This window comes from Ambystoma mexicanum, chromosome 5q (assembly GCF_040938575.1).
Source record: "Ambystoma mexicanum isolate Mex_15411 chromosome 5q, UKY_AmexF1_1, whole genome shotgun sequence".
In the NCBI taxonomy this organism is placed as follows: domain Eukaryota; kingdom Metazoa; phylum Chordata; class Amphibia; order Caudata; family Ambystomatidae; genus Ambystoma; species Ambystoma mexicanum.
Window position 1 is genome coordinate 982,155,748 of NC_090933.1, and position 25,666 is coordinate 982,181,413.

The window sequence follows — 25,666 nt, forward strand, 5'->3', positions numbered from 1 at the left end:
ATATTTCTGACATTTCCGAAATCACCAGAGGTGACTACTATTTTAGACGAGGTGATGAATATAGTTGGTAGAGGCAGACTTGTGTCCAGTTTCTATGGCAAACTAGTGAACACTAGGGTGAAGTGGGCAGAGACATCCTGATGAAAATGTGAGACAACCATAGGTTACACCATCACTGAAGGGAAGTGTGGCGATACTGCTGCACACAGACTACGAAAATAGCTATTAATGTAATTATCGGGAATGGATAGATCCCGCACTGGTGGTGGCTCTGCTGGGATACGCCGGACAAATCGCTTATGTAAGGAGATTGGCGGGACTGTTGCAGCTGTTAGCAAAGAGGAGCGTAGCAATGGTATGGGGCAGGAAAAAAACACTTACAATAGAACAGTGGAAAGGAGACAATCACTTTTTCAATGAAATGGATATGGAATATCGGACCGTGGTGCACCCATAGATGTTTGGGATCCCTATAAACAATATTTCGTTTCACTGACGCAAGAGACTGTTTCAGGATTGGAAGATGGTATAACCTAAGGTACAGGCTTGCATGGAGAGCTGGAGAGGTCGTTGAAAGGACATACTTGGTAATGTTTATGTTCGACATGTATCTCTCTCTTCCTAAATATTTTCCTTCCCGAGCCCTTCGCTCATCTGTCTCCAACTCCCTCAGGGTCAGCCGCTTCTCGAAGCTACGAGGTGGGGGTAGATCTCTCTCCGCGGCAGGGGCCTCCCTCTGGAACAGCCTTCCTGCCTCCCTGAAACTTGAGGAGAACCATCTCCGGTTCCGGAAGCACCTCAAAACCTTCCTCTTTGCTTCTGCTTTCTCTCTACCTCTCCCCTGCTAATTCTTCGCTGAAACCGCACTGAATCTGCAACTGGGCCACTCTCACCGACCCCGGTCCTGGGCCCAGCCACTCTCCACTTGCACTGCCTCCCTGGCAACCTCTGCACTGCGGGACTGTCTCTGTATCCCTACAGCCCCCCTTCCCAGTACTTGTCTGCACTTACCTTGCACTTGCCACCAGCTGGCCCTCTTTATTTATTTATTTTATTTTTATTCTTCTTACCTTGTACTGCACTTTCTCCCTTCCCCCTACCCCTGCACTTGCGCGATCTGAATGACACCTGGCCAATTAGGATTGTTGTCTGTCTTCCCCTTGTTCCCCCCGTCCCTGCCTCGTCGCGCCTTGAAACACTTGTGTATAGGCGCGTTACAAATGCCATATCATATCAACATATCATGCAATTATTGGAGTTTATTCTACTGCAGATGGGGAGATTGGATAATACTGAATGATGCAAAGGAGTTTAATTTGTATGTACAAGGGGGAATACGTGCTGGACTGAACATGGGTGGAGGTGGATTGCTGGACTATTGTTTTCTTGTTGGTTTGTTTTGGAAACAATAAAATAATGTTAAAAAATAATATGCCCTGCACACACTAAAAGTGTCATTCTTTGTATTAAACCATGACAAATTGCAAATTGAAGGATTGGTGAGCTGCATAGCTCATACCAGTTTGAATTTAGTTTGAATGCTATTTCAGTATAACTGTTGCTCGTTTCGTCTCTTCAAGCCATTTCTTGCAGATCACAATGTTTCTATTGCTTTTGAGCTTTAATATATAGTAGGTTTTATGTAACCTGCTGCTTGTTTCTTTTTGTCTAGTTTGGATAATTTATGAGCAGGTGATGACTGCTGCTCTGGACTGCAGTCGGGATGATTTGGCAATGGTGGGTAACAAATCTCATTCTTAAAAATAATGCTTTGCCATTTTGTGAAAGTGTCGAATGCGTTTTGTTAGAAGGCCTTTCTATTGTAATACTCTTAAGCAGCTGCATTCTTCACTGGTTCTGCCATCAAATATGTCTCTGTAGTTATCTTCCTAATGATAAAAAGTGTGGAAACTGATTGTTCTCCATCGTGACGTCCAAATCGACAGGCGAGTATCTCTTAAAGCTAGATATTAAACTACTCTTAAGGACTGTGTTAATTCCTGGGAGTAAGAAGAAATAAACACAAAATACAATTTAAAAAAAGTTCAACTCTTTCACAAGCTGTGAGCAAGCTCGCTTTAAGAGCTAGCATACAAAGAAACACACCAACACAGTTGCACGTGGATCCACCTCATTCTTTACTCATGCAACAGGATCACTGATCGCTGCCTTCTTTCTTATGGAATATGACATTTTGAGTTTTGTACAGCCCACTTTGAGTTTTGTGAGGTTTTAGAAAGTGTCACTTTTCATGTCCTTTCTTTTTAGTTTTTAAGCTAATGTCTATATATGGGATTTATAAATCAAAAACCCTGTATAAGCGACAATTAGTGTAGCCAAAATTGCCCTCTTCTACTTAGGTTTTGCTTGGAGCACCTTCATCAATGTTTGATAGTTAACTTATTGTCCATGATTTTAAATGGCTCCTGACAGCGGTACATATAAACTGCTTACCAGACACTTTACTCCTGAGAAAGAGGCACATACTCCCAACAGAGAAGTAGTGGGTGTGGGGGTGCTTCTCCATACAAATAAAAAGAAACAACTGACACATGCCTGGACCCTTTTTTTCCAGACACTTGACTCCATAGCTCTAATGAAATTTCAGGATCACTGGTACTAGCAGAGGAGCGTTACAGAAAGTAGCTGTACTTTTATTACTTGAAGAGGAATATTATGGTAAAAATGCTCATTTTATTTGTATGAATTGCTGGGTGCAGAGAAGGATGGAATCGTGTTCCAATGTTAACAAATGTTTTTATCAAACATAAAATACCCTCATTGAAATGGAAATTGCTTGTTTTGGATCACAAAATGTGATTTTTCCCACCACTTAAAAAAGTAGCGGGTTAAATACTTGCAATTAAAAATCTTATCTGGAGCACTGCGCCTCATGTAGTTAGGAATGCCAACATTGGTAAGCCAGGCAAGGCTAAAGTTTTGTACCTTTTTTCTGAAAACCTTTATGGAGGAAGTTGTGAACCCTAATTTTGGCTGCACACTTGGCGAATTTGCAAGGGTCCGCGTCTGTAAGGGTGTATAGGTGATATTTGGAAGGTTGTAAGTTGTTTCAGAGGTGGGGACTGGCTGATATGCTGTCGCAATTGAATTTTAGTGCCCAGAAAGCTAAACCGAAACACACAGCCCTCCGTGTTGACCGAGACGAGAACTGGAAAATGGTATCGACTCTGAATTCATTGAGATTGTTCTCCACACTGAGATGTAACAACCTGAGAGGAGGGGAAGTATGTACATTCTCATCACCGGAAATACAAAGGACAGTCTTAATGATACGCTTGAATATATTGCCCCACAATGCTCATATTAAATGGGGATGAGGGCATCGACAAATATTTGTTTCTGTAACATGGCCATCCGGGAGGATTTATGGCATTTCCTATTGATCTGTAGGTGTTTCATGGACTAAGTTGTTTAAACCGTATTTTATAATCAAAATTTGGCACTGTGGGGAGGCTTTGTGGTTTATCATGAATTGTAATGAGGCTGATTTTATTCATGATTTGTGTGATTATGTCAAGTGTACTATGATGCTCTGTGCTAGAATCATGCATGTTTAGATGGCTTTTATAGGGTCACCAAGAATTAGTTTCTAGATAAAGGTTGTGTGACATACTGTATGATATTATGTGGGGTGGGCGGGTTGCTTTTTAGAATTGGGGCTAATCTTTGACAGATTTTATTGGAGATTTTATCGGTTTTATTGAATCGTTATGATTTTATTTGGTGTTTTCTCGAGTTGTTTGTATTGTTTTTTAATGTTAATGGAGAAATCCGATTTAATAAACATGACTATGCATAGTGTAAGGAAGGCATGGTATCAACAGTAAGACACACAAATGACTGCCGTTCAAGGGTGTTTATTGAAGTTTATTGAACTTGCACAAGGGTGTGATGAACGCCTATCTAAACCTAAATCTACAGATGGGTGCAAACTACGACCATCAAATAATAATTATTCAGTCCTAGTGGAGTCTTGTCAAACTAAAACGGTCTATACTAAAAAAAAAACTATTGCCAATCCTTACTACTAATTTACAAATAATGTGGGGTAATGTTCATGAAAAAGAAAAGTGTTCACAAAATAATATGTCTGGATGCTTGGGCCGGTGGCCTCTCATCCCCACGTTTTCAGCACGGGGCAAGGCGGGTCACTAGAGTAAAGCACACATTCGGGCTTCTGTGGCACAAGGATAGAGTTCCATTTTCCCAGTTCACGACCTTCTGTGTCCAAGTCTCTCTACTTCTTGCAAGTCTCTTGACGCAGAGGGCCTGCTGTACCAAAAACACTCAAACGTTATTTTCCTTTCCACCAGTATTCAACTTGGGTGTTCAGCTTGGATCACCCTCAGTTGGGCTCAGATCCTTTTCTTAACAAACGTTCAATGTTCGATACCCCTCTTCAGGGCTCAGATCCTTTTCAAAACATGGTTCAGAGCATTCTTTTTCTGGTGACTCATTGTTCACCCTGGATCCCTCTCTACCAGGCTCAGAATCCTTTATTTCGTTGAATTAGTCCCCCTCAGCTGGGCTCAGACCAATTGTGATGTACATTAAATTATCCAAGCCTTTCGAATGTGCACAGGTTTTAGCTTGACCTGTTTCATGACCACTTAGATCTCAATATTTCTTTCTCTCACACTCTGCATCAGTTGGATACCTAACAGAAACTTTCGAATGAACACCCACGTGGTGCAGGACCACTATGTGTATGTTATCTTTTCTTAGCCTCCAAAAGTTCAATTATAAAGTTCAACTACTTCCTTTGGCTTCCAATTATATTTGTGTTGCTCATCCTAAACCCCTAACACACTGTTGTCTTTATACAATGTTGCTGATTGCACCCTTGGTTCAAAACACAAGCTGGTTTGGTATCAGTCTTTCTGACTCAATGGCTGTTGTCTTTTCTGGCTCTGTTTTGTTGTAGAAGCCAAGTACAGTACCACAGTGGCAATCGCTTCTCCCCGCCTTGGTTATCGACCCCTGAGAGCTCTGGGTACCTGCGTCACACTGTGCAGGTTTGATCAGCCTTAGTTCCTGGTCTTTGGTTTCTTACTTTACAAGGCTCACAAAAGTCATGGTCTTTGCAGGTCAAGGGTGCTTCCCTCCTTGCAACCCTATCTCATCTCTCCCTCTTTCTCCTTGTATTAAACTGCCACCTTGGAACTGCTGTTGCCTCGTGTGTTTTGCCTCGCTCTGAGTGTGCCCACCTGCTCTGCCTTTTATCCGTGTGGGGAAGTGTGGTTGAAGTCAGGTGTGTGTAATGATCCTTTATTGCCTGACCTTGCCTGACCATGGTGTTGGGACATGGTGGGTATACGGCGCTGGTGTTAGTCCGTTGTCGCTCACTGTGAGTGTGTTTGTGTCGGCAAGGGGGGGCAGGGTGTGAGTCCTAGGTATCCTACCAGGTAGGATGGGGAAAAGGTGTTACAAGGTAGGGAATAATGTGTCTCAGTCAGTGTCCTACTTCCACTCCCTGAAGACCCCTCATCCAGGTGATCCATCCGCACTAGTCAACCCCCAGGAACTGGATCCAAAGGAGATGGCTGTGTCCTGGCCACCCGGATAACAGATCCCCGGGGACTACCGGGTGAGACACCTTCAGGTTTCTCACAATAGTTAGCCACAGTGTAATGCTATAAGTATGCTGCAAGGATAACCAGTCTTCTATTTCGGGCGGCCACCTCTTCTCTCCACCTCACAACCGCTATGTGTAGCAGACAACGTGAGGTCATTAATTAAATCTCCCGAGACTTTAAAACACTGGATGTTGAGGTCACCACACACAATAAAATCTGGGTTGGGCCATCTGCCTAATGCATCATCGATCAAAACCAAGACTTGGTTCTCAAATGAAAGTGCCAAAGGTGCTGCGAAATTCCAATAGAGATTCAGCATCATAATGATTCTTGGTGGTTCAGCATGTAAATTGTCTAGTTATAGGGTCAAACCCTGATTTAGTCCCCCCATATGTTTAATTGCAGTGAGGAGTCTGGCCATTGACCGGCCCTTGGGACCGTTGGTTGCCGGATTCAAGTAAACTGTAAATCACTCCAACACTGGAGGCTCATGCAGCCATGTCTCCTGAAGAAAAACCAAATCATATTGAACAAAATCCATATCGCTCTTTCCAAACAGATGCAAAAATCCTCTAGTGTTCCATCATCCGAATACCAGCTCAGGATTTTCAGATGCCACAACCTTCTTTGGACATTATGACCTGGAAGTTTTGTTTGCCAGAGCCCCTACAAGCCAGCTCCAGTCTTCTCCTTGATCTGGGCTTTTAAGTCCATGGCACTTCTGTGCCCTCCTGATGAATTGTATCCATCCACCGTCCACTGTGATGTTTAACCCAAGATTTCTCCTGGATGCTGATGAATAATTTTTGACAGACTGTTCTTCAATTGTTCTGAGTCTCCTTTCTGGGCATCCTCCATTGTGTCAGGATGGCCACTTTCTTAATAGTCGGCCTAGGTCTTTTCACAGGTGTTACATGATCCAGAGTAATTTCTCTTGGTTCATGCAGTGAGAGAGCAAAGCCCATTGGAAGGAGTTTCGTTGCTTCCTTCAAGAGGAGGTTTTTTACTTTATTAGATGACAGGTAGATGACAGCTTTGTCCAAACCTTCTCCCCCTGGAAACTCAATCAGAAACAAATCCCCAGTCTGTATTGTCTTGAGCGAGGGGATACAATGAAGCAGTCTCAGGACATTAGTCCAATTTTAAAATAAGGTCATCATTAATGTATAACTCTTTCTGCAAGAGAAACCTGTGTCTCCTCACTTTTGTCTTCTCCAGTGAGCTCGGTTTAGGACCATGTTTCCTTTTTCTGGCGTGTATTTGATAAGAAGATTGTCTTCATGCCCTTACCGGGTGGCTGTTTGTTAACCACAGCCATCATTCTTTCCTCTAGTGTTTTAAAGTTTGTGGGCAGTCTAATGGGGTCACGAGATTGTATATATTGTTTCATGGCCGGACGGAAGGGGCCACAAGTCTCCACTTCTAGAGTCACCCCTCTCTTTCCACGGTTGGCCGTGTCTGTAGTCGAGCAGTCTTTGTATGATTGAGTTCTTCAACTCCCTCAGACTGGTCTTCCACATCTTCATCACTAGCCATAGGCTCACCGCCAGAAAAATTGTCAGACAAGTTATCATCAAAAGTTTTGATAGACTGTGCTGTCAAAAGCAGTGAATCAGTCACTACCCTGTGGGCCTCCTCTGAAAACGAGTATGTAGAAAGATTAATTAGATCCACACTCTCGCCATCATCTTGCAGATCCTTGGTCAATCATTTATCCTTCAATAGATCTTGAAGGGGCTGGGCCGTTGGATCTACCTCTGGAAGACTATCTTTTGTAAGATGGTTGCCCCCTAAGGGCTTTACATTAAGATCCGGAGGAGTTAGATTTCTATGGTGAGGTTTTCCCAAGCCCCAAAGGTTCACCAAGGATAGGTGGCTTCGTCGTAATCTTTCCCACTTTTGTTCCTTGCTTTTTACTAACAGACCTCTTTAGCTTTAATGCCTTTCTTTGAGTTTGTGGGGAAAGGCTAAGAGCTAGGGGGTCCAGCTTCCCATCTGATAGCTTGGAAAAGATCTGGAACTTTTTCCGCACTGGGGTCTTGGTCAAAACCGGCCCCTTTCGAGGACTAGGGTCGTGAGCCAACCCAATTCCATTGGTCGAATCGATTTGAGCATCCCTAGTGGGAGCTTGCGGGCAGCTCTACTGCCCTCACAGAGTGGCTCTTCAACCATAACATCTGACTCATCTATTTGGGCGTCAGTAGTGAGACGGCTTTGGACCACCTGACTTGGTTTCCTTGACCTGTTCTTCCCGCCCCTCGAAGTGAGCTTTGGTGCTTGTTTCCTCTCCGGTTGTGATCATCTCAGGCGTGTAATTTACTCGGTCCAGTCTCCTTTTCGTTCTATCATTAATAATAAGGTCTATGATGGAATGCAGAATATAGGTAATCTATGCAGTGTTTTTGTCCAGATTACACTGCAAGGCCATTCTGAATCCTTCCACGAATATCGTCTTCAAATGCATCATTGCTAAAACAGTTGTCTGATCCTTTAAAGTGACGCTAAGAGCTTCATATCATTTCGTGAAGGGAATCATCGTGATTGTAAGAGCAGCAACGGTACTTGCATCAATTCCAGTGTTAGGCGACTTGTTGGAAGGCTGATCTTGGACCTGAGCTGCCTCCATGTCCATCAGTAGGTCCTCATCAGACAGGATAGTATCAGTAAAAGACCGGGTCTCGGCCAAGGCCTTCCCCCCCTGGCCTCTTACAACCACCAGTTTGGGGTGCGCAGGGCTGTTCGAGGTTTTATCCCATCCTGTTTTAGCCCGCTTGCCTCTCCAGGGGTCAGGTGGTGTTCTTTCTGATTGTACTAAACGCATTATTTTTTGCAAGAGTTCAATGTGACTTCCCATTCCTCAAGAGCCTGCAATGGGTTATCACACTCGCGGTGGGAGACCTCCTGCGGTCCCGTACTTCCCAAAGGCGAGTCAGTCCTATCAGGAACAATGGGCCAGACGGTAGGGCCCAGGCAGGATGTACCGCGGTCGAAACCTGGCTGTTGACTCTACATCCACGGCCTCAGCCGGAAGAGAATCTCCCGACGTTTGCTGCCCATTAGGATGGTCGGGAGTGGAGGCCAAAGCTTTTAGATCAGATGTAGATACTAAATTGTTTACTTTATTTAGACAGCCAACCCCCGACATTTCTGGTTTTCTATAGTAAAACCTGTGTTTTGACAGGGGACCAGACGAGAGGGCACTGGGTTGCCACACTGTTTAAGCAAAGGCTGACGTAGTTGTTTTTTGGAACTGTTCTTAGGATTTTTTAGGTCACCAAAAGTGAACACCTACAGGGGAGGGGCCGAACTCCCTTCAGTCTCGCCCTTGTTCCCCATGGCCACCACAGTTTCTGAAGGCGAGAACTGAGTCGCTACCCCTTCTGAAAGTGATCACACGAGTGGCATGGGGTCTGGTTCACATCCCTTTCCCTGCTCTGCACTTCCTTCAATTGGTTGCTTAATCACCACGAGAAGTCTCTGGGGCCAACATATTCACAGATGAAGTAGTAACTAGTAGTAACTCTAGGGGACACCCACCCCTTGAGCAATTAGGAGCTTTGCACGTCTGAATCTCGGGGGAAAGCAATACATCCGATTGGCAAGTAGATGAAATACCCAACACATGAGGGTCGTTCTCCAAAGTCTCAAATCGGGTAGCCGTGTACACAGGCAAGACCAGCTCTTAACCTGTACTTAAGTTAATTTTGCCAACAGTCGATGCCCCAAGTAGTACTAAATACTGTTCGTCACTGGTGAAGACCGGGTCAAAGGCACTCGCCCCGCAGTTCTCGCACTCCCCAGTTTCTATTGGGTATTTTGGGAAAAAAAGATTGAAAGCAGTAATTTGGCTGTTTCTACTTGCGTGAAACAACTTCTTTAAAGTTATTGGGCAATAGAAGTGGCTCCTGGCAACCGCTGGCGTCTGTGGACTGCAGACTGCTGCTTCCCCTTAGAGACCACTTTATGGCCACTTCGCGGTCCCACAGGGTCTTATGGGAGCAGTGGGGGGTGGAGCTCCTGCTCTCAACATTGCGTCCCCGGCATGAGTTAAAGGCTCGGTAAACTTTCCAAGTGTTGCAGGCATACAACACAAACAGTACGGTCACTGGCACCAAGGACTCTCTCGAACAGCGTATCCTGCTGCATACTGCTGCTTCCTCTTAAAGACCCCTATTTTCATATGGAGAGAACTCCTAGAGATCTTCCATTGGGTCAGTATCGAAGTCGGTCCTAGTTCACAGCACAGGGCTTCTCCCGGAAAACACAGTTGGGCAGCCCTAATGTTTTGCACCATAGTTTTGCCTGTAGTGTTTTAATCGAAAAGATTCCCTTTCACACAAATACACTCAGACCATATAGTATCGAGGGTACAATACTCAAGCTACATAGTTTAAGAAAGCCCTCTACCAAATATCCTGCATTGGCAGTAATAAAGTATCTGATCGGGAGACATGTCCCAAACGCCCTAGGTTGTATAGAGTGACTATAATGTTTCATACCCCAGGTTAGGACAGATCATTACACCTAAAATACATGTTTTTATTAACCTCCACGTTTATATAATTTAACTTGCAAACCTAGCTAGGTGTGCCATGTTCCGTGTCGCCAATCGTCATTTTGGTTTTGTCGATATTCATAACCAAGCCATTCTCCTTGGAGTATATTCGTAAAGAATCTAGGCTACGTTGGGAGTCCCACAGCACTGTAGCATCTGCTTAGGACATCTACGAAAGGGTAATGGTACCAATCCAGGGAGAAGGGGGGTAATTTGTTAGTTTTCTCTATCATCGCACATAGATCTGCTACATAGAGGTTGTACAGAAGAGGAGAAATTACGCAGCCTTGTTTAACCCCATGGTTAGTTGGAATTTCCGCAGACAGGAGCCCTTCATGAAGAAGTCTTATCAGAACAGAGGTATTGGAATAATGAAGTTTTATAAAAATGCAGCAATACACAGTCTATACCCCAGTGTTCTAATCTATCTCATAATTTGTTTCGTGTCACTGAAACAAAGGCTTTGAAGTAGTACACAAAATAAATATACAGCTTAGGATACTTGTCAGCAAAGTCCTCCTAATCAAGTACATAAGGATCCAGATATTGTGGACAGTACTGAGACACTTACTGATTCCTTTCTGTTGGGTTTTGAGAATATTAAATATTATTACTACTAACCCGAGAATGCAATTTTGCTAGTATGCAGGTTGCAAAGATTTTCGACGTGATGTCAGTGAAGGTCAAGAGCCGGGCTAAGTTCTAATTCCCTTTTTAAAGACCAGGACTAATATTGCCTTATGCTAGCTCTTGGGAATCCTCCCAGTGTGATGATAATATGAAATATTATACTCCTACATCCTGTCCCCTTTTCCTCCCTACTTCATGGGCGTCCCTCGCTAGGGACAGGAGACAGAACCTTTTCCACCAGAAAAAATCTTCTTCCCCTTTAAATTTAGAGGTGTGTGGCCCTGGGAGCATGCGCTCCCCTGACTACACCCACTGATGCCACTTTCCAGTCCTCTTTTCCACATCGATGGGAGCAGGCCGCTTTCACCAGTGCTCCTGGGTTTTGCTTCGGCCTTGTAATTGCACACGCTCTTCCCCAGATACTGTCTTTTGTCTTTTGGTCTTTAATCGGGTACTCTGTCCTCTGGCGCCACGCTCCTCCCCGGCACATGTCGATGTCAGCGGACTTCAGCAGGTGTCCAGCCTACGAGGGGCTCTTCTACGTCCGACCCTCATGCTCTTTACCTCCGCTGCCTAGTCCCCTATCACGGCTGGGAGGGTTATACCGTGTGTGACGCTTACACAGCGCACGCTGAAGAACAGGTTAGCTCGGTGGAGGGAGCTCTCAAACGATCGGCCAGAAGACTTGGAAGAACTTCCTCAAGCACAAGTCAAGGCCCAAGGTAGGGCCACCTTTTTCATCCGCACCATGCATGGGCGGCTCCTTCCCCAGGAAACAGCCGAGCTGGAGGGACCATTCAGGTTCTAACACCAGCACAGATACAGAGGCTGTTTCAGCTACCGGCTGCCAGGTCAAGGGGTCTCTAGATCCTGCCAGTGATGCCGCTAGGGACCGTAAGGTTCTTTTACCGGCTGAAACAACCCAGGGGGCTTTGCCCTACTACCGGACCAATGTCTGAGGGGGCACCTGTACACCTACAGCACTACCGGTGACACAGACGAGGGCACACACCTACCAGGCTGCATCCTGAGGTGCAGGGTAGGCCTCAAGCGCCACTGCCAAGAGTCCAGGAGGAGCAGGTGGGAGAACGAATTTCCAATTGGGACTAGTCTTCGGCAGGTACGTGGCCTATAGTATATCCTACAGCGTTGCAGGGCAGATACACCCAGCAGCCAGTAAGGCAGAGTACGCACAGGCCTCAGCAACATCAAGGCTCTGCTCCTACTCTTTCCCCCCCCCCCCACCTGCCTGTGAGGACCGGTGTTTTGAAATTTTCCTCACGTTTGAGATCCCCACAGATGGGAACCATCCGTCAGGATGTGCTCAGGGACATGCTGCCTCCACTCCCACAGCTAGCGCCCGCAGTAATTCCTTCTAGGGCTCCAGCGCCTCAGGCCCCCGCGCAGCCCCAGCTGCCCACGCCGAGCCCCACGGTTATGGCACTCCTGCCTCCTGCAGCCCAGGCGGTTCCACACCAGCCTCCGGCTCCGCTAAGCACACCTCAGCCTTCAGCAGTCAGTACTCTTCCACCTGCTACAGAGCAGCAGGACACCCTGGATGAGGAGGAGGGGGACCCTGACACACCATCTTCGGCCAAGGCATTCCATGAACTGGCTCGCAGGTCTGGCCGAATACCTGGGGCTTCCACAACCCGAGGTTGAACAACTGGAGGCGGGGATCCTTGCGGAGGTCCTCGCTCTATGCCCAGGCTAGAACATGGATCCTCATGCAGAAGCACATTGTCACTTTGGCCAAAAGGGGATGGCTTAAACTCCATTCGGTGCAGCCTACCAATCGGCGCCTCAACGCCAAGTACAGGCAATTGGAGGGGGATCCACTCTTGCGGTCGGCACACCCTCAACCACACTCCTCGATGATTGCCGTGGCCTCACTCTACTCCAAGCCGTAGTCTTCCTCGGCCACCTCGTCCTCAGCACTCCTAAGCAAGGAGGAAAAGATCTTGGAGGCATATGGAAAGGTGATCTATTCCAACGCTGCCCTACACCTTCGTCAGTCTAATACGGATGCTATGCTCGCAGCCTTTAACCAGAGGCTTTGGTGGAAAATAGCTGACTTCCTTCCGGAACTTCCGGTGCAGAGCCAGGCTCGCTTCAAGTCAGGGCTGGCAGAAGCAGAAATGGTGGCTCCCGACATCATGGAGTCCACTGTGGCGCACATAGACACCTCAGGCCGTGCCATCTGCATCACCACGAACATGAGGACTGCCTGGCTGCGAGCCACCAAGCTCAACCCGGACGTCCAGGAACGCATATTGGACCTTACATTCGAGGGTCGCAACCTCTTTCATTCCACCACTGATGAGGAACTGGATAAGAAGAAAAACAGTTCAGACTGCAAAATCCTTATCAATCCTCACTAAGGCCACTCCCAAGACATACAGCCAGATAAGGGGCGGGCGTTCGGCGGGTTCTGTAGCTTCCAGGAACAGAGGTCCAGGCAGCCGGACCGTTCTCAGAGTCAGCACCACCGCAAACCACACAAAGTGGGTAATAAGGGCTTTTTTCAGTCCCTCTCCTCAGCCCCAGCCTGAGAGGGAAAGAAGGCTTGCGCTTCATGCACAGTATTGGCGCGCTAGGTTCGCAGACCCCTGGATTCTATCCGTGTGTCCACGGGTTAACACCTACCGGTACCTCCCTCTCCTGTCTCCTCCCCTCACTCCCACAGATTGGGACAGCAACTCTGTTGGCGGAAATCCGATCGCTCGTAGAGAGTCAGGCAGTGGCAGAAGTCCCAGCCTCCCAGCGGGGTATGGGCTTCTACCCCATGATTTCTGCCATACACATGAAGAACCACGCTGGCCTGAGAGTTGTGTTGGACCTTTCCACATTGAACCTTTCTCCTCCCTCTTCAAAAGTTTAAGACGTTTACCCCAGCGCTTATTGCAGAGACACCGTGCAGGGGAGACTGGATGTGCTCCCTGGATCTGAAGGACGCATATTTAACACGTCCTGATATGGCAGCCTCATCGGTCCTTTCTGAGATTCAGGATCATGGGCTTCCATTTCCAATACAATGTTCTACCCTTTGGCCTCAACTCAGCCCCTATGGTCTTTACGAGGCTCCCGTAGAGGAGGAGTAACCATCGCGCCTGTCGCAACCAGTGCCCGAGCCTCAGGACAACTCGGTGGCCATTTTGATGGCAATCCAAACCTTATGCACAGAGATAAGGACAAGATTGCCCCTCACCCCAACGGGCGACCCAGCAGAACCAGGCCCGTCGGGAAGCCCTCCAAACAAGCGGAGGAGAGTTCAACCCCCCCACCCCTGCCTTTCCAGCCCTCGCGGCCCGCTCAGCCTTCATCTCCTTCCCCTGATCCTAGGGATGACACGGGAACGGATACGGCCACGACGGGGACGGTGACGACGGGATGGACCTTCCATCACCACCCCCTCGGGCCTCCCCGCCCGACGAAATTGGCTCCTTCCATGCCATGATTGCCAGGGCATCCAAGCTTTTTCGGCTCTGCCCTGAGGAACAGAAGAAGGAAGGTTTCCTCTATCCGCGGTGCGAGGCCAAGAGGAAGACGGTCCTCGCGGTACCTTTGATTGACGATATCTGGGAGGAGGGACTGGCCCCCCTGAAGAACCCGTCCACGACGCCTGCCAAGTGGTATCGGTACGAGAAGTACCGGGTCCCCGATTCTGCCCCTTTGTGCCTTAGGGCACAACCGACCCCAGATTCGGTCATCTCGGCGGCGGCGGCAGCCAAGAAGAAGGCGGCAGGGGCATCATCCTCAACTTCGACCTCCCCACCCGACAGCGAGGGAAAGAAGCTGGACGCCATGGCACGACGATTCATCTCGTCTGCGGCTATGACAATTAAGGCGGCCAACACCCTAGCGATTGTGGCCCGCTAGGACAGGGAGCTGTGATACAAGATCGTTCCCCTGCTGGACTGTCATGATCTCTGCTTCCAAAAAGATCAGGACTTGCCCGACTCCCTTGGAAGCAGACCCATAACCCCGGTTCCGAGTGCCAGCCAGTCCCAATTGGGACCTTTTGGACCCTGTCCTGGCGCCAGTGGCACCAGGCTCATAAAGATGCCCAGTCCCAGCGCTGGAAGCGCCGGGCTCATAATGCTTGGGTGGACTTACCTGCAGCAGACCATGCTGCTTACTTACCTGCCAGTTGAACCCCTGATCCTCTTCTGTTTGGGACTACTTTTCTTGTTGGGTGGGGCAGGAGCCACTCCCTAGGTTCAGAACACTGGAACTCTTCTGGAAAGCAGGAACTCTTTTCTTACCTAGGCGTGGCTGTGGAAGGAGACACCTAAGCACTACAGGAGGCTATTTAAACCACACCCGATGGATGAATCTTGCTTTGCTTTATTCTGCATTCTCTGCAGCAGAACGCTCATCGTGTCTTCTGCTTCTGATCCTGGGCCTAAGGGAACAAAGGTTTACCATCCCGGAATCCAGTCTTCAGCAGCACCTGTAAAGACAAAGAAAGAACAGGTTAGCACTACGGTCTTCAGTGGCAGCGCATCTCTTACCTGGTCCATCGGCTGTCACCAACGCCTCGCGCTGCATTCCGGCATCTGAAAGACAAAGGCTTACCTACTCTTCGCATGCTCCGGAGGTCTTCTCACTGCATTCCGGCATCTGAAAGACAAAAGCTTACCAGCTCTTCGCACGCTCCGGAGGCCTTCGGCGCTGCATCCCGCATCTGAAAGACAAAAGAAGGTGCGTTTAAAGACATTGGGCAACTTTATTACTCACGTGCCATTACTCCTTCCCACGCCGAATCCAGTGGGTATTCCAGCACCCTTCAGCTTCTTTAAAGCTCCGAACTTGTACCTGCAAGATAAAAGGGACAGTTAGTGCGCATCGTGAAGCAGGCTACAAGCGCTTACTTACATGCTTCCAGGCGCTTCTATTCCTCACGCGGGTTCGATCCTCAACTCTCATCAGCCCGCCATCCGCCATCGCCGGAACCCTGCAAAACAAGAGTTATCATTACAAAAGACTTTTAAGACATTTGAAGTGCCCAGAACTTACCGTTCGTGCAGTTAACGACGGACAGCAGTCCTCTGAGGTCAAGAGGCCTGCACCCTTATCCAGTGAAGAAACTGGTTACGGCACCCTGCCCCGAGGCAGATGGAGAGCTCGGCGTTCACTTACCTAAGGTGAGGGTGTTAACCTTTGGGGTTCTACAGGAGAAGAGAAAGGGAAGAGGAGAGAGACGCCCAATAACCCCAGTTCATTAATCCCATATTTTCTATCTGCAGACATCTTACTCTTCGAGTCAGACATACAGTGCACAGAGGTCCAGCCCAAAGAGCCAACCGTGTGTTACACATCACCTTTGAAGATACAGCATTCACCCAGTCAAGACCAGCGCCTCTGCGGGAATCAGGTGAGCGTTACAGAACGCAAAGCCCTATCGCAAAACTCCCACCCAGGCGCTATGGAAACCTCGGATACCGACCAGCTAGCCCAGTTACTTGGGGAACTAAGAGCAGAAGTGCATGCAGCCCGTCAGGAAACGAATGCTCTAAGAAGGGAACTGATTATTTCCAAGGAGCGAACAGACGATCTCGCTAGACAATTGCTACAGTCACAAGCCGGACAAACTCTGTTACCCGCATCAGGGGCAAATCTTCCTTCAACATCCTCTACGAACCCAGTGCAGATCACCCTACCTGGGAATGTACCTCTGGCTCCGCCCGAACGATTTTCTGGTGACCCAAAGAGGTTTGCAGTATTTATTAATCAGTGCCGGTTGCACTTCTTATGCCGGCCAGCAGCCTTTCCAATTGATCAAGCTAAGGTAGCTTTCGTGCTTTCGTACCTTAGTGGCAATGCGGCAGACTGGTCGATCCCTCTAGTTAATCAAGATGATCCGGTTCTCCATGATTGTCAAGCTTTTCAGCTCATTATGGAAAAACTGTTTGCAAGACATTCACAGGGGCAGGCCTTGGACAATGAGCTCCTTTCATTGCGACAGGGTAATCAAGACCTTTTGGCTTATATTGCGTCTTTCAACAGACTGATAGTGGAAACTCGATGGCCTGAGGACAAAAGGATTACGCTGTTTTATAGAGGTCTACGTGGAGAGCTCAAAGATGTGTTAGCCCAAGTAGTGAATCCCCCCGCAAGACTGTTCGGACTATATTGACTTAGTCGTTCAAATTGACCACAGACTGCAGAACAGGAAGGCCGATCGTTCCAAGTTTGATGCTCGAGTATTTTCCAAACCACCAACTCCTACCAAAGGAGTAGACTCCGGGGAACCCATGCAAATAGGGGGCCTGAAAGGACCACTAACACAAAAGGAGCGGGAAAGGAGAAAACAGCTGCAATTATGCCTCTATTGCGGAAACTCGGGGCACTTTCTTCGAGACTGTCCGGTGAAACCAGCCAAGAAGGCAGTAGGAGCTGCAGTTACCAGGGTCACAAACTCTGAGCAGGGAAACGACCTCGCCTGACAAGAATAGAGGTCCTCTTGCCGAGCGTTAAAACCAGTTCCGTGACCTCGCATTTCGTGATACCTATGGTCCTCATTAGCCCTGAACATCCGGATCGATTACATGCGATTGAAGCTTACGTCGACAGCGGTGCCATCGGCAATTATGTGGATCATGAAATGGTTTTGAGGATGAATCTGACTCTTTGTCCAAAGGCTGTAAAGGACGTCATTACTACGGTGGATGGTACGGAGATAGCCTCTGGACCAGTAACGCATACCACCCAAGAAGTGACGCTAGTAAGTCAAGATGGACACCATGAGAAGATCGTGTTCGATGTGATCAAGGCCCCTCAGTTCCAGATTATTCTAGGAATCCCTTGGTTAGAGAAGCACAATCCTCAGATCGATTGGCGAGCAAGAACGGTTCAGTTTCCAGAATGTGCCTCTACTTGTCACCCTCGACCTGGTGTTGCACTGGCAGCAATTTCCTCGGAGGCTCCCCAGTTACCTCCTGAATACCTAGAATTCCAAGATGTTTTCCGGAAGGATCAGGCTAACTCTCTGCCTCCTCATAGGTCTTATGACTGCCAGATAGACCTGATACCTGGATCTACTCCTCCTTGTAGTAGAATTTATGCCCTCACTGAGCCTGAGAATCTTCACCTCCGACAATACCTGGATCAATACCTAGCGAATGGGTTTATTCGTCCTTCCAAGTCCCCCGCTTCCTCAGCTTTGTTCTTCGTTCCAGAAAAAGAAGGGGACCTTAGAACTTGTATAGATTATCGCGCCCTGAACCAGATCACCGTTAAGAATAGATATCCGTTACCTTTGGTCCCTGAACTCCTGGACCAAGTCAGAAAAGCATGCATATATACAAAGCTGGATCTTAGAGCAGCCTACCACTTGGTACGAGTAAAAGAGGGCGATGAATGGAAGACGGCCTTCCGCACCAAGTATGGGCTATTTGAATATCAGGTCATGCCCTTCGGACTTTGCAATGCCCCGGCCGCCTTTCAATATTTTATGAACGATGTCCTCAGAGAGCTCATAGATGTGTGTGGTGTTGTTTACATTGACGACATCCTCGTTTATTCTTAATCGGAAACTGAACATCGGAAACGCGTGAAAAATGGTCCTCGAGAGATTGCGTCAACACAAACTTTTCGCTAAGTTGGAAAAATGTGTTTTCAACGTGACTGAAGTTGAATTCTTGGGATTCATATTATCACCTAGCGGAGTGCGTATGGATTCAGAGAAGGTCGATGCAATTCTCAAATGGCCATCGCCATCCTCCGTAAAAGGTGTTCAAAGCATGTTAGGCTTCGCTAACTTTTACCGCAGGTTTATCCCTGAATTCTCTCGAATAGTCCAGCCCATCACCGCCTTGTTAAAGAAAAACAAACGTTTTGAATGGTCTACCGAGGCGGAACAAGCTTTCCAGAATTTGAAGACTAGATTTATCTCTGCACCGATCTTAAAACATCCTCGCCCAGAACTCCCCTACATCGTTGAAACTGATGCTTCGAGCCTTGCCATGGGGGCAGTTCTATCACAAAAGGATCCAGTAACCAATCAGTTGCATCCCGTGGCATTTTGGTCCCGCAAATTCTCGCCTCCTGAAATCAATTACACTATTACTGATAAGGAACTTCTAGCTATCAAGTCCGCCTTTAAGGCTTGGCGGCATTATCTTCTGGGGGCCCGACACACCGTTACTGTGATTACAGATCACCGAAACCTGCAATATTTGAAAACCGCAAAAGCTCAATCCTCTAGGCAACTCCGTTGGGCACTATTCTTTGCCGAGTTTGACTTCATAATTACCTATCGACCTGGTACAAAAAACGGTAAAGCTGATGCCCTTTCTCGGATGGGAGTGGAAGAACATTTGATCAATCCTAAACCTGTACCTATCATTCCCGAACAAAGAATACTAGGTGTAATCGCCACACAATCCATAGAGGAAGTTAAGGATAAATCCAGGCTACTGGTAACTCCAGCAGACATACAGAATTGGCATCGGCAGGGAAAGGACTTTACGGTGAAGGACAACCTATTATATTTTCAAGAACGGTTATACCTGCCCAGCACAGATTTACAGAAAAAGGTAATCTCTTGTTATCACGATTCTTTAATGGAAGGACATCCCGGTATGACCAAGACCTCGGAAAAGATCAAGCGCTACTTCTGGTGGCCGTCTTGGAAAAAAGATATCAGAGACCTTATAATGTCCTGTGGAGTATGCGCCCAAAACAAGAGTCAAAAGGAAAAACCAGCCGGCCTCTTACGCCCTATTGACATCCCGCCTCGCCCTTGGCATACGCTTTCTATGGACTTCATCACCAATCTACCTCCATGCTCCGGATACAATACGATCCTAGTAATCGTGGACCTATTCTCCAAGATGGCGCATTTCATTCCACTCAAAGGCTTACCAACAGCAGCAACTCTGGCCCGAGAATTTCTCGAAAACATCGTCCGACTGCACGGTTTTCCTTCAGTTCTAATTTCGGATCGAGGTAGTCAATTTATTTCTCATTTTTGGCGAAGTTGCTGTCGGTCGGCTCAAATTGATGTGAGACTTTCGACCAGCCACCACCCTCAAACCGACGGACAAACCGAGAGGACCAATCAAACTCTGGAACAGTATTTGCGCTGCATGCTACAACACACTGAAAAAACTTGGAAAGATATCCTTTGGATAGCCGAATATGCCTACAATAACTCTGTCCACTCGGGAACTGGGAAGACCCCGTTTTTTCTTTTATACGGTAGTCACCCTCGAACCTCGGAGTTGGATCCACTCCAAGATCTTGGAACACCAGCAGTAGACCACCTGCATTCTACAATCACCCAAGCCTTTAAGGAAGCCGTTTCTCACCTTCAAAGGGCTAAAGAACAATACAAGAAAGGAGCAGACCGACATCGGAAGGAAGCCCCCCAATATCAAGTAGGAGATCAAGTCTGGTTATCCACCAAATATCTACCTCTAAAAGGACCACGCACATACAACCCAAGATACCTTGGTCCCTATTCCATCACTACCATAGTAAATCCAGTAGCGGTCAAGTTGGACTTGCCCCCTCACATGAAGATACATCCGGTCTTCCACGTCTCTCTATTAAAACCTGTGCAACCTCAAACCCGACTAACTACATCTCCAAAAACCTATTCTAGTTGATGGAGAACTCGAGTTTGAAGTCAAAAGCATCCTGGATTCCAAGATCTCCAAATCTAAACTATTTTACCTGATTGACTGGAAAGGCTACAGTCCCCAAGAAAGATCCTGGGAACCTGCAGGATATGTCCACGCGCCTCGTCTAATCAAAAGATTTCATCGAACATTTCCTAACAAGCCCAAACCCCCGGAGAAGCCCGGTTTGGGAGGGGCCTTGAGGGGGGGTGCTGTCATGATCTCTGCTTCCAAAAGATCAGGACTTGCCCGACTCCCTTGGAAGCAGACCCATAACCCCGGTTCCGAGTGCCAGCCAGTCCCAATTGGGACCTTTTGGACCCTGTCCTGGCGCCAGTGGCACCAGGCTCATAAAGATGCCCAGTCCCAGCGCTGGAAGCGCCGGGCTCATAATGCTTGGGTGGACTTACCTGCAGCAGACCATGCTGCTTACTTACCTGCCAGTTGAACCCCTGATCCTCTTCTGTTTGGGACTACTTTTCCTGTTGGGTGGGGCAGGAGCCACTCCCTAGGTTCAGAACACTGCAACTCTTCTGGAAAGCAGGAACTCTTTTCTTACCTAGGCGTGGCTGTGGAAGGAGACACCTAAGCACTACAGGAGGCTATTTAAACCACACCCGATGGATGAATCTTGCTTCGCGTTATTCTGCATTCTCTGCAGCAGAACGCTCATCGTGTCTTCTGCTTCTGATCCTGGGCCTAAGGGAACAAAGGCTTACCATCCTGGAATCCAGTCTTCAGCAGCACCTGTAAAGACAAAGAAAGAACAGGTTAGCACTACGGTCTTCAGTGGCAGCGCATCTCTTACCTGGTCCATCGGCTGTCACCAACGCCTCGCGCTGCATTCCGGCATCTGAAAGACAAAGGCTTACCTACTCTTCGCATGCTCCGGAGGTCTTCGCACTGCATTCCGGCATCTGAAAGACAAAAGCTTACCAGCTCTTCGCACGCTCCGGAGGCCTTCGGCGCTGCATCCCGCATCTGAAAGACAAAAGAAGGTGCGTTTAAAGACATTGGGCAACTTTATTACTCACGTGCCATTACTCCTTCCCACGCCGAATCCAGTGGGTATTCCAACACCCTTCAGCTTCTCTAAAGCTCCGAACTTGTACCTGCAAGATAAAAGGGACAGTTAGTGCGCATCGTGAAGCAGGCTACAAGCGCTTACTTACGTGCTTCCAGGCGCTTCTATTCCTCACGCGGGTTCGATCCTCAACTCTCATCAGCCCGCCATCGCCGGAACCCTGCAAAACAAGAGATATCATTACAAAAGACTTTTAAGACATTTGAAGTGCCCAGAACTTACCGTTCGTGCAGTTAACGACGGACAGCAGTCCTCTGAGGTCAAGAGGCCTGCACCCTTATCCAGTGAAGAAACTGGTTACGGCACCCTGCCCCGAGGCAGATGGAGAGCTCGGCGTTCACTTACCTAAGGTGAGGGTGTTAACCTTTGGGGTTCTACAGGAGAAGAGAAAGGGAAGAGGAGAGAGACACCCAATAACCCCAGTTCAATAATCCCATATTTTCTATCTGCAGACATCTTACTCTTCGAGTCAGACATACTGTGCACAGAGGTCCAGCCCAAAGAGCCAACCGTGTGTTACACATCACCTTTGAAGATACAGCATTCACCCAGTCAAGACCGGCGCCTCTGCGGGAATCAGGTGAGCGTTACATGGACTCCCTACCGGACGACAAGAGGTCGGAGGTACGGAGGTATGGAGATCCTAGAGGAAGGTGAGGTGGCGTCGGACCACGCCATAACGGTGGCCACAGATATCGCTGACACCGAATTACACCAGTTGGGTAACAATGTTTGCTTTCAACGGCAGGGATGGCTCAAGGCAACTGATTTCCGCCAGGACGTGCAAGCCTGAGTTTTGGACATGCTCTTCGACGGGAACAACCCGTTTGGAAAAACAGTGGATGAGTTACTTCAGGCCATCAAGACCGGCACGGAGACGGCTCGGGCCTTGCAAGTGTTACAGCAACGACAGCCGCCCTTTCGGAACGCCGGAGGCAGACAGGGTGCCTCCAAGAGATCCGGCGGCGGCTCCTTGACGTACCGCCAGGCGGCCCACTCCTCGTTGCAGGAGGCCTACAGAGGACGCAGCAAGTCAGGAGGACCTCGTCGTCATCGCCAAGGCGGCAAGGCCGCCCCCAAGCAGGACTGAATCGGCCGGGCGTCTGGGCCCCCACCGGAGCCCCCCGGTGGAAGGCCGGCTGGCGAAGTTCATCAGCGTGTGGGAGTCCGTCTCCACCGACAGTTGGGTGCTGGATGCCCTGGCCCACGGGCACACTCTCGACTTTCAAAGAAAGTGCCCCCGCATTCCTCCCGTGGCCAGGAAGGAAAATCACGTCCCTCAACTGCTGTTAGAAGTAAGGGCGATGCTCAAGAAGGGTGCCATCTAGCTCGTCCCGAAGAGACTCTGGGGCTCCGGAGTATACTCAAGGTACTTCCTCGTCAGAAAGAAGACAGGTGGTTGGCGCCCCATCCTGGGCCTGCGGCTGCTAAACAAATACATCAAGGCACAAAAGTTCAGGATGGTCACCCTCCAGCACGTGCTGGGACAGCTGGAGGAGGGCGACTTCCTACACATCCCCATTCTAAAGGGACACCGAAAGTTTCTCAGATTCGTAGTCCAAGGGCGGCACTATCAATTCAAGGCCCTGCCATTCGGGCTGAAGTCGGCACCCAGGGTGTTTACCAAGTACCTCGCACCAGTGGCGGCGCGGCGGGGCCTGCACGTCTACCCATACCTGGACGATTGGCTCATCCGTGCAAGGACAAGCAAACTTGCTGTCGAACACACTGCGGAGACCGTCCAACTTCTCACGGATCTGGGCTTCCCCATCAACTACTCGAAATCCCACCTGGTCCCGTCGCAGGTCGCACTGTTTTGTGGGAGCCAAGCTCGATACAGTGGCCTGATTGGCCTCGCCGTCGGAGGAGAGGACGAAGGCCATCTTGGGCAAGGTGCAGCGCCTGCTGGCCATGGGCGTGGCCAGGGTGAGATCCATCAAGTCCCTGCTCGGAATGATGTCCTCGTGCATCTACCTGGTGCACCTGTGCAGGTTACGGATGCACCCTCTACAAGAGTTACTCGACGCCTGTTGGATACAAGCGACGGGCAGCTTAAAAGACAGGATCCCGCTCAACAAGATTTTCCGCCAAGCGATCGGATGGTGGGGCACCCGCGCGCATCTCGCGGCGGGCAAGGACTTTCAGTCCCCGGTACATCAGGAGACGGTGACGACGGACGCCTCCCTGGAGGGATGGGGAGCGGACACCGGAGATCTGCACGCGAGAGGCCTTTGGCTCCCAGAGGAGAGGTCACTCCACATCAACATCCTGGAACTCTGAGCAGTGTTCTGGCCCTCAGGTCGTTTCTCCCGTCCCTCAAGGGCAAGGTGGTGAGGATCTTCACCGGCAACACCACCACGATGTTCTACATCCGGAAGCAGGGAGGCACCAGATCCCCAGCCCTGTCCAAGGAGGCCCAGGAACTGCGGCACTGGTCCGTCGCGCAGGGAATGCTTCTGGTACCCTTCCATCTTGCAGGAACAAAGAATGTCATTGCTGAATCACTCAGCAGGGAGCTTCGCTCGTGCCACGAGTGGGATCTGCGTCAGGATCATGTGGATCGACTTTTCCAACAATGGGGCAAACCCCAGATCGACCTGTTTGCGACGGCGACGAACTCCAAGTGCCAGAGGTTCGCCAGCAGGTTTCCCCAGCCGAGGTGCATGGGCGATGCTTTCTCGTTCCCCTGGGACGGCCTGTTCCTATATGCGTTCCCTCCGTTGCTGTTGCTGCTCTGACTCTTCAACCAACTCAAGAGGTCCCAGTGCAGGATGATCCTCGTCACACCGGCGTGGCCGAGACAGATCTGGTTCCCGGACCTTCTGGACTTGTCAGCGTCCCCCCGAGTCAGACTGTCGACGGACGCAGATCTTCTCTCCAGAGAAGGAGGCACCATCCTCCATCACGACCCGGAGTCGCTGAACTTGCAGGCCTGGCTCCTGCAGCACTAGCGTTTGGAGGATACGATATCCCGGCGGACTGCAAGGAGGTGCTTGCAAAGGCCAGGGCGTCCTCAACTCTAAAGTGCTACGGACACAAGTGGAAGAGGTTCTCTGTCTGGTGCAGTGAACAGAAGATTAACCCTCTGCGAATTACGGCCCCTCAAGTGCTGCCGTACCTGCTGTCACTGGCCAAGGCGGGGCTAGCTCACGCTTCCATCAAGATCCATCTTGCAGCGATTTCACGTTACACCAGAACTGCGGGATGGGCATCCCTGTGGTCTCATCGCCTGGTGAAGGAATTTATGAAGGGACTGTTCTGATCGTTCCTGCCGGTGAAGGCTGAGGACCCGGCATGGGAGCTCAACGTGGTGCTAACCAGGCTCATGGGGCTGCCATTCGAGCCTCTGCATTCGGCACCTTTGACATTTCTGTCATGGAAAACAGCGTTCCTTGTGGCCATCACCTCTGCACGACGACTGGGAGAGATTCAGGCCCTATCTTGCAAGCCTCCATACTTGACTCTCCACGAGCCGAGGGTGGTGCTGAGGACGCACCCCTCCTTCATGCCCAAGGTGCCGTCGGACTTCCACCTCAACGAGCCCTTGGTGTTGCCAGTTTTCTTCCCGTCGCCTTCGTCGCTGGCGAGAGGACTTTGCACTCGCTGGATGTAGCTAGAGCGCTGAAGTTCTACGTGGACCGCACAAAGAGTTTTCGGAAGACATCACAGCTTTTTGTGAACTTTGGACCTGTGAATCAAGGGAAGGCCCTCTCGAAGGCTTCCATTTCCAGATGGCTCTCCGGCTGCATCATGCACTGTCATCGGTTGGCAAACCGACCGTTGCCTGGCCTTCCATTCGACCATAGCGATCGCTGCTACTACAGCGTTCTTGTCTGGTGTGCCCCTGCTGGACATCTGCAGGGCTGCTACGTGGAGGTCGACGCACACCTTCACGAAATTCTACTGCGTCGACCGGGATTCCAGAGAGGAGTCCAGGGTCGGCCAAGCAGTGCTGCGCAACCTGTTCCCCTGACGGTGGGCCTGGTGAGGAGGTAAGAGTTGCTTAATGTTGAGTTTTTGTAATGCTTAATGTTTAGCCTTGCCACCTCCCGTGGTTGTGCATGTGTATACTGCTATGTATTCTTATGTTCATGAGCATGTGAATCCATGCCAGACCCCATGCTGGCCAAGGAAGAAGTTACTTACCTGTAACTGTTGTTCTCCAGCATGGGTC

The 25,666-nt window shown here is 49.2% G+C and overlaps 1 protein-coding gene across 1 annotated transcript in view; it reads left to right on the forward strand.

Moving 5' to 3' along the window:
- EMC2 (ER membrane protein complex subunit 2) overlaps positions 1 to 25,666 on the forward strand; it is a 376,010-nt gene that overhangs the window by 82,847 nt on the left and 267,497 nt on the right. Inside the window, exon 3 of the mRNA XM_069621506.1 lies at positions 1,673 to 1,737. Within this exon, the coding sequence (XP_069477607.1) occupies positions 1,673 to 1,737 (65 nt within the window). The remainder of the gene's footprint in view (positions 1 to 1,672; positions 1,738 to 25,666) is intronic.